Genomic DNA, 9,092 nt, shown 5'->3' on the forward strand with positions numbered 1-9,092 from the left:
ATAACACCGACCGCGGCCGCGTTAATTACAAGCTATAGAATACATCTAATTCTAAGCTCGAAAACAGAAATCTTTCGGGCCAGAAGCTTCGACTTAGCGGTATTTCCGACAGTGTCGTAGAGTGTCAACGTGTTGAATCATGCCTAAACGAACGAATCCCTTTGGATCGGATTATTCTCCTCTTCAAATGAAAATACACGTGACGCAACGAGAAGTGAACATGGGTGTCAACAAAGAAAAAAATATGAAATCCGTTTACGGTAAGACTGCCATGCCCATAACCATGATAACGTTAGATCTAAAGATTTTCTTATTTTCATAACTGTTAGAGCTGTACAATCGTTCTAAATTCACAAATGATATGTTCATGGTACTAATGTTTTGGAGGCAATGGTAAAATGAATGAATATTGAAGCCATTGTACACATGTTGTATCTGTATAATAGGTTTACATGGTAAAATCCCAGCTGAAAAAAAGTAAATTTAAACTTTAAAGCGTTGTCATGATTGTGCCTGTGTGTGGTCATGAATCATTCATGATATGGGAAATCTGGATCTGGGGTCCGTCTCTGTAGTGAAGACTCATGAGAAGAGATTCTAAAATTTCTAATCGCATGTCAGCTTGCGTGGAAATCTAACGTTACGGTCGTTAGTAGATGATACAATCAAGGACGGAGGTTCAAGAGAATGGAGTCTCAGCAACTGTCGTATTTCCTTTGCTAGATGTTCGAAGCCACTGGCGCTGCTCAAAAATATTTGAAGCATGTGCCGAACAGGATCTGCCGTGCAGATACAATTGTTAATTGGTAATTACTTTTTGCTATCCCTTCTTTTAAAGGTACATGTACATATGTAGGTGCACACACGTCGCCTCCTTGCACAATCCACAATGTTCTTCAAAATACGGCAGCAACTTGTAAATATCTCCTTCCCAGCTTCCATAACACCAGCAACATACATCAGCAGAAACGACCACAGCCTCAAGCTTACAGTAACTGTGGCCACCATAGATCCCTACAAGTTTTCTTTCTATCCTCGAGCCATCCGTATATGGAACTGTCTACCACATCAAGCACCCCATTTTAGGTGTTTGATGTCCATTTATGCACGAAATAAAATGTTTTGGATATATCCGCGGGGTGTTTCATCAACGCTTGTCAGCGCGGACAACTGTTGCCGCTGACCAATTTCACTCTTTTCAGCAAAATCCTTGGTTTTGATTGGCTGAGATGCTCTGGTCACTGACTGTTACTATGGTGATTCAAGTTGTCAGCGCCGAAAAAACGTTGATGAAACACCCCCCCAGATGACTCATCTGGATCTACACCATTTGGTCGGCATCGTACATGTACCATAATCTAACCCCAGGGCGCTCCTTGTACACAGTTATACTGTGGGAGCTTTTTCATGTTTGGGCTAGTGGCAGTTAAAGGTGCATAGTCACGGTAGTGTAGAGGGCGCTGTTGATGATACGGCCGATCACCGTCAGCATTGATACGAAGTTTAATACCAAAGTTGAGCTGTCATCAAGAGTAAAGTGCGTAGCTGTTGCTAAGTAACGTTGCCTTAATAATAATGATAATAATAAGGTTTTATTTACCCAGGGTAGCCTCTTCAGTGTTGCCACTGCTCTACCAGAGGGCCCTGCCATTATTATTACCCCAGCTTTGCCAGGTACCCATTTATACACCTGGGTCGAGAGGGACATGGTGGGTTAAACATCTTGTCCAAGGACGTAAGCGCTGGGCGGGATTTGAACTCGGGTCCTCCAAGCGGGAGTCGGGAGTCTTATCCACTATGCCACAGCGCCCCCACTGAGGGGGATGACAGCTTTAGCAAACTTCTTTTGTGATGTCATAATAACAAGCACATATGCACGCACCCTGGCATTACTACAGACTGCGCGATGCGCAAAGAAGACAAGCCTTAGTTGTCTTCTTTGACAACAAGCTCCCATTGATCAACCATGGTATAATATGGTTAAAAAAAAAAAAAAAAAGAGCCTACAAGCGTATCTCGCGATAAACGTTAGAGGAGACAACTTTTCCACAACTACTGATCAGTCACGACTCGTGCAACTCTCAAGACCAAGAAACACAGCTTGCGCTCTCACCAAGATGGGAACTCTATGGTATTCCAAAGAGGGGATAACTTTATATTATTCCCCCAGAAGTCACACAAAGGTTGCTGTGACATCATTATTGACTACGAAGTCATGGAGATGCCTTCGAGACTACAATGTAGCTGGAGACTGGAAAAAATCTCAGAAAATTTGAACTTGTCTCATTTTCTGGTGACTCCCTGGAGACCAGGGTAGTCTCCACGAGACAATAGAAGTTTCTGCGACCATTCCCTGACCACTGACCATCAAGACTTGATTCGCCACCACAGATCTTTACCCAGTCTCCAAGCCAATGAGATGCCCACATCAGTAAAGAGAAAAAATACTCTCTCCCTGGAATAGGACATGATGAGGTCCCATTCAAGTACACGTGTGAGAGAGTCACAACCCACACACATTCATCTCATAGAGCAGGGTGTACACCCTGGTGAAGTGGTCTGACCCAAACACCCACTACTTAAGTATGGTACAGTGTGCACTGCTGACACATGTGTCGGGTTGGTTCCATGTGGAATGTTCGGCAGTATCTCAAAAGAAGAAGAAAAAAATGAATTGTTGTCATCAACATTGCTATACACATTAGAAATAAATCAGCACCTCTTATTCCCTTATTTCCATATATCATTATCCATACAATTGTATTTCATGTGCGTGTTCAACTGAAATTAGCCACTGTAATGAATTGTTAGGGTATGTGTATGGTGGCCTTCAATTGTTATTTTGAATGGTGGATGATTTCCCCCCCCCCCCCCCCCCACACACACACACACACACACCTGATTTCTTCTTTTTTCATTGTTAGAGTCAGGGAAATAATCCAAATCTGTGAGTTACATAATGTAATGTACATATGTATGTCATTTTTCAGAATTTACGGAAGAAAAGGGTTCATTTAATTATAAGTACCTGGTAGTATTGTTGTGTCCAATGATTTTGAAGGGCCAGTCTCTCTTTTCAACTTTACCATTTTTTTTTTGTATCATTGTACAGTATGATATTGATATGTAGTGACAACATGTACATCCTTGAAAAAAAAAAAATTTATAAAGCAACTGCTTTGTTGAAAGATACAGGACACATGATACTACAAAAGTTCATTGCCTACAGTAATTAGGCTTGGACTGCAGTTGTCTGACAATGTTATCCTCAGCAGTCGGTGTTCAAACCTGTGGATGACTTTGTTAAGAGGGCCAAAGTCCAAATCATTACCTTTTAGCACAATTGTGTCACAATTATTTAAATATACAAGTTTTCTTATCTGTACAGGTTCCTGCATACATTGAAAATCTTTGTTCTGTGAAATCAGCTGTCAGACAAGAGAGACATGTAACATTATGTCATACAATGTGCCAAAGTTAATAAAAATCACGAAGAAAACTACATATCCACCTCTGTTGCAGACTGCTATTAAACTGATATTACCCAAATGTTAAAATGTATCTATATAGGCCTACTGTATCAATGTGACCTGAAAACTCAGATGTCACAGAGTCTAGTGCAACATGTAAACAAAATAGATATCACAAGCAATTTTGAAGTAGGTACATAGTTCATGTTGTCCACAAACTTAATCACAGAGTGCCAATCAATGGTGAGACTCGTCAATTAATCAAAACTATATCAACTGTCCGAAGATAATACTGTTCATAAGATCTCGTTGAGAACTGGAAGAAGCAGAGGGAGCAAACAACATCTTTTCAGGACAGTCTAAGATTACTAGGATGGTCCGCTGTATGCTTCCTCATCATTCGGGTAGAGGGAGGAAGGCTGCCATGTTCATGCATCAGAGTCATTGTCAGGCTAAGATGGTACAGGAGTGACACAATGATGATCACAGGAATGTAGGGATGATATCAGTAAGAACTCAAGGCACACATATTGACTCAAAAGAATACTTATAATGGTCTTTCCTCGACAAAATGATCAACAATATTCGAGTAAATGCAGACAATGTGTTGTGAGCAGATAAGTTTCAATTTGTGTTTTGAATGTTTCAATTAAAGTGTGATTATTGCTCATAGGCAGCAGTAAACTGTAACAAACTTACCGGTAGTTAGATACAGTGTTATGTAGTAGAAAATGCCATTTCTTCAACTGGTTTACATTGTTTGTTTGAAAAAAAAATGCAGTATACAAATGTGACAAACACTAGATATTGAGCCAAAGCTGAGTATATCAGTGTACGAGCCTTTTAAGATCTGTGACAGTGATCATTACTTGTGACCAACTCACATAAGCCCTAAACATGCACTCCATTCCCACTGACTAACTCAGTTACTGACTGGTTCATTTAGTCACCTCAATCAATTAAATCTCTTAATTTGCCCTTCGGCCGTCAGTGCGAATGTTTACGTGGCTGTATGCATGCGCCTTTTGGGATGGCACACTGGTGATGGGTTGTGGTTTTTGCTGCCAAACACTGGTAACAAAAATCATTTCATCATAGGCATCTACATCTGTATTATGAAATTTTGACTAGTCTAGGGTAAAGATCCTTTACTTGCTCCTCTTGCAATCACTATAATACTAGAACAGGAGGGTCTTTGACAGAGGCTACGTGGGATATTTCAATGCAATTAAACAATGAGTTGCTGATAATTAGATGCTTTTGCATTTAAACTGTTAAACTGCAGGTGACTAGATCAATACACATTTATATGTACCATCCTTGTTCATAAGATGTATGCATATTGTAGGTCTCACACTTGTTTGATTTGGCAACGTGCTGTCTTTTTTTTCCCCTCCATATGCAAGGTGTTTTTGCTCTGTTTTTTGTTGCTTTTTTTTTTACATACTGGCATACAATGTAAAACTATCATAGGAACCTACATTGTACAGTGGGCTGTTGTTTTTACAGACTTCAAGGGACCAGTGAAATTATTTTGTTATATCGGGGTTTGAAAACCATTGAATGTGTAGAAACCCTGAACTTTGGGGTGAGAATAACACTGTGTTTTTCTTTTTCTTTTCTTTTTTTCTCTCTGTGTATGTCAGTGTTCTATGTAACAAGAGTCTGCTGAAGTGTAATAGTGTACTGGACCATCTTTCTTTTTGTTTGTGTCTCCAAATACAACTGTATGATCTATACCGTGTAGGTATAAATTTGATGATTTGATTTGCATAACTTGCTTTTCTCATTTATATCCAGATCACACTCGAGAGTTGCTGTATGGTGGGCAGAAAGCTCGTTGTGCACAGGAACAGGAGGTAGAGATGGCAGACACCACACCGATGGAAGCAGCCACAAATTTCGTACCGGTCAGCAGTGCCAGTCCAGTGAAGGCACCAAGTCCGCCCTCCTGGTTTCACAATCAACTCCAGCTGACCACCGGTGGACAGCTTGTGTATGGCAAATACCCCGACGTAAAAGAATCATCTCAGGGTAAGAGACTCTGGACCGAATTCACAAAGGTGGTACAAGTGAAACCATGGTTTAAACCATGGACAAAAACCATGGAGCGCCAAGTGTCGCACGGAATATTTTGTTACGAAATTGGTAATTTCGTCGACAAAATGACCATTTCGTGGATGAAAATGTTCATTTAGTTACAAAATGTTGTCATTTTGTTACAAAATAATCATTTCATCGACAAAATGACTGATTTCGTAACGAAATATTCCATACGACACTTGGCGCTCCATGGTTTTTGTCCATGGTTTAAACCATGGTTTCATTTGTACCACCTTCGTGAATTCGGGCCTCTGAGTGTAATGATACAATGCTCCTTTTGGGTGTTCCTGCTAGTTGGTTTGCTCATTTGGGGAGGGATGGGCATCATTAGAAAAATTGTAGAGTTAAACATGCATGAAATTGGTTTGTAGGCAGAACAACCTTGGGCTCACTTCTGAGACAAGTGAGAACTGTCTATGCGTTGGGTAAACAAAAACTCTTGCATGCATTTACTCCTGCAAACGGGTGTTCCGACTTGTTTGTTTGCTCATTTGGGGATGGGGGAGGGGAGCATCAGTAGAAATATTCTGAAGTTTTATATGTATGAAATATGTTTGTAGGCAGAGCTACCCTGGGCACTTCTGAGACAAGTGAGAACCGTCAATGCATTGGGTAGACAAAAACTCTGGCATGCATTTTACGCCTGCAAATCTTGACTCCTCGCAAAATATGCAGAAGTTTCATGCATGCAAGATATTTGTAGTTTTGAAGTAGCATTATACCAAGATATGGTGGTGTTGCTAATCAGTGGCATACAGTGGAGTCATTTGGAGCCCTGTACAGAAGTTGAATAAAGCTTGCCCAAAACTAGTGAACTAGTATCATTTTTTTTTTTTTTTTTGGGGGGGGGGGGCAAATATTTTTTAGCTGGGGTAAGGAGCTAAATGAAGTGAGTGCTACTGTATAAACTAGATTATGAGACGTGAGTTTATCTTTGGGCCAGATATATGCAAGTCATCAATCAGCCATTCATGACATGTCAATTCTTTATTTTAGTCATAAGTCCTGTGATGTTTTGGTGATGTAATCAATTATCTGTGTGCATTTTTTCAATACAAGCTATTCTGGTAAAAGCCTGAAAGTAAAAGTCCATTCCATAATCACATCTGATACTTCAGAGTAAAATCTGACAGACAGTTTAGGGACAGTTTCACTTCCTACACCAGACAAGTCAGGTGAAAATCAAAAGGTTGAGATGGAATTTAAAAGTTTCACTTTTTCCTGGGGGGAAAAAAAAAATGTTTGTGACAATCACATTGTATGCAAATCAGTTGAGGTGATAGTGTCATGGTCTCACATGTTTCCCCATTGGCACGCACACAAATCTGTACTAGATATCCTTTTGCTTTCAAGTCATGAAATCAAGGAAGGAAAAAATTGTAATATCCTCTGTGGTTGATTACATTCTGTGGTTGCAGCGGTGTACAGTTGGGCAATGACGACTCTTTAAAGGGGACAAAAGAGATAAACAGGACATTTAATTTTTGACAAAAGAAATAGTTTTCTGACAATGTGATGTAAAACTTTATTCGAGAGTTGTGAGGTGAAAACATCATTGCCTTATATGCACACCAGTGATTGTGTCCAATATCAGTATTTTGTAAAAGTATTTTAATTATCTAAGTGCCATTTCTTTTCTTTTTTTTTTTCTGTTTTGCCCAATCTGGATCAAACATTTTTTGTTGTTATTATTATTTATTTGGCTTTCAGTCACAAATATTGATGTTACATTTTTCAATTTTACATTTACTGTTGTTCTTTGAGTTTGAATTTACTCTTCTCATGAAATTGACTGTTGTAGTGGAATTTTCCCTTTTTTATGACCTGTGTGAGGTGTCTCTTTCCTCCATTTTAATTCGGAGTAACTATGCAAGATGTAGCCTCGTCCTATTTTTTTCTTTTGTCTTTTCTTGTGTTACCTCAAGGGCATACCAATGTAATGCCACAGAAGTTTATGGACTGTGTAAGACTTTCATTTCTGGTATTCTTATTATCATCCTCTAACACATGTATCCATGGTATTGATCTCTGATTCAGCAAGAGGAAAAGTGATGTGTGCGAGCTGCAGAAACGCCCACAAGCCCGTCCACTACGTCTGCGCTTTCTGCGAGAGCAACCTGTGCATGGAGTGCAGACAGACCTGTTTCAACTGTGAGGGCGGTTTCTGCACAAGGTGCTGCACCATCAAGTAAGTGCACTGTAAAGTGGAACCCACCTCCTTGTTCCCATCACTTTACAAAGCAATGTGAAGAGGCTTGTTTTTAGGTTATACCAACAAGGATGTCAACTTTAAAACTCGTGTGTGAAGGTGGTATTCTAGGATGGGCATAATGCATAATTTTGTGTATCATACAATTAATGTACTGAGTGCAATTTGTGTGCCCACTGTTATTCAGTGAGAGACATAAGCAATTCTTCAAATGTCCTGTTCTTCATTTAAAAAGAATGTTTTGTTTTGTTTTTTTGAATGCTTACAACATGTTTTACTGACATTATTTTTTTAATTTTCCTTTTTTTTTATAAGGGTTTACATCCTTATGTCAGTATTACTTGATGGCCATAGATTCTTTGTATGAATTTGATTATGTGAACTATGAAATAAAATCAGGCAACAATAACTACATTTCTGCATGAGAACTCCCCATGCTAATTTTGAAATTGAGTCTTTGTGCTTGCTATGATATTTCTGTAATGATATTGTAAATTATTTAGTGAAAATTAATTACTAACAGAGTCCATCAGACAACACAAATATTTTTTAGGCAAAATGTTTTCTATGTGCATTCATACCATTTATCTGCAGTTTTAATAATCACCCCCTCCCCCAAGTAATCAAGTGCCCACAAAATGACTCCTTGTGATGCTTAAATTCTTCATCTTTGCCTCCTGCACACAGTTATGATGAAAGGTGCGACCGTGTTTTCTGTCTCAACTGCGCATACTGAAGAGGGAAGACGGGGTCCCCACAATGATGTCAGCTGTTTGACAGCCAGGTAGTTGTGAGCCAACGTGAGCTGCCCATTGTTTGCCATAGATCAACAGTTCGCCGAGATTACCACTTCCATACAGGAAAGGGGATTTCCTCAGTCACAAACTGAAAAAAAAATAAAAGATAAAAAAAGACAGCAAGTGAAGCCATGAGGATATTACCATGGCATACAGTGTAGCGGAAGTGAGCCATCGTTGACATTGACGTGCAGTGATATTTTCGTGTCAGTCCACGGTGTGAGCGTATTTACTCTGCTCCCTCCAGGATTCTCATATACGTTAAGACAAGGTTTCCATAACTGCATTGTGTTGAAGATCATTCGCCTTCTGTGAGCCATCCCAAAGTTGAAGACATTTCATCTGAAGATATTACCTTTGATTAGATAGCAAGTGTGAATTGATTCCTAGATTCATTGAATTGATATAGCTATGAGAAATGGAAGTATTTTCCCTGAATGTGTCAGTGAGGCCACTTCCTAGTTATCATTGAAATTGAAATAATCTTTAACTAGCAAACTATACAAATATACA

At 39.4% G+C, this 9,092-nt stretch overlaps 1 protein-coding gene across 1 annotated transcript; it reads left to right on the forward strand.

Moving 5' to 3' along the window:
- Window positions 1-70: 70 nt before the first annotated feature.
- LOC140230133 (apoptosis regulatory protein Siva-like) lies at window positions 71-8,659 on the forward strand. Its single transcript, XM_072310329.1, has 4 exons — window positions 71-260; window positions 5,271-5,504; window positions 7,611-7,761; window positions 8,470-8,659. The coding sequence occupies exons 1-4, from the start codon at window positions 140-142 to the stop codon at window positions 8,516-8,518; spliced, it is 555 nt and encodes a 184-aa protein (XP_072166430.1). The 5' UTR covers window positions 71-139; the 3' UTR covers window positions 8,519-8,659.
- The last annotated feature ends 433 nt before the right edge of the window (window positions 8,660-9,092 follow it).

This window comes from Diadema setosum, chromosome 1, assembly GCF_964275005.1.
Source record: "Diadema setosum chromosome 1, eeDiaSeto1, whole genome shotgun sequence".
NCBI classification, from domain to species: domain Eukaryota; kingdom Metazoa; phylum Echinodermata; class Echinoidea; order Diadematoida; family Diadematidae; genus Diadema; species Diadema setosum.

What these genes read in the sequence shown, in the direction of transcription:
- LOC140230133 (XM_072310329.1), top strand. Translation starts at nt 140, where the DNA reads ATGCCTAAACGAACGAATCCCTTTGGATCGGATTATTCTCCTCTTCAA. An exon ending in AAATATGAAATCCGTTTACG is followed by an intron (nt 261 to 5,270) that starts GTAAGACTGCCA and finishes ATTTATATCCAG; the next exon opens with ATCACACTCGAGAGTTGCTG. An exon ending in CGTAAAAGAATCATCTCAGG is followed by an intron (nt 5,505 to 7,610) that starts GTAAGAGACTCT and finishes TCTCTGATTCAG; the next exon opens with CAAGAGGAAAAGTGATGTGT.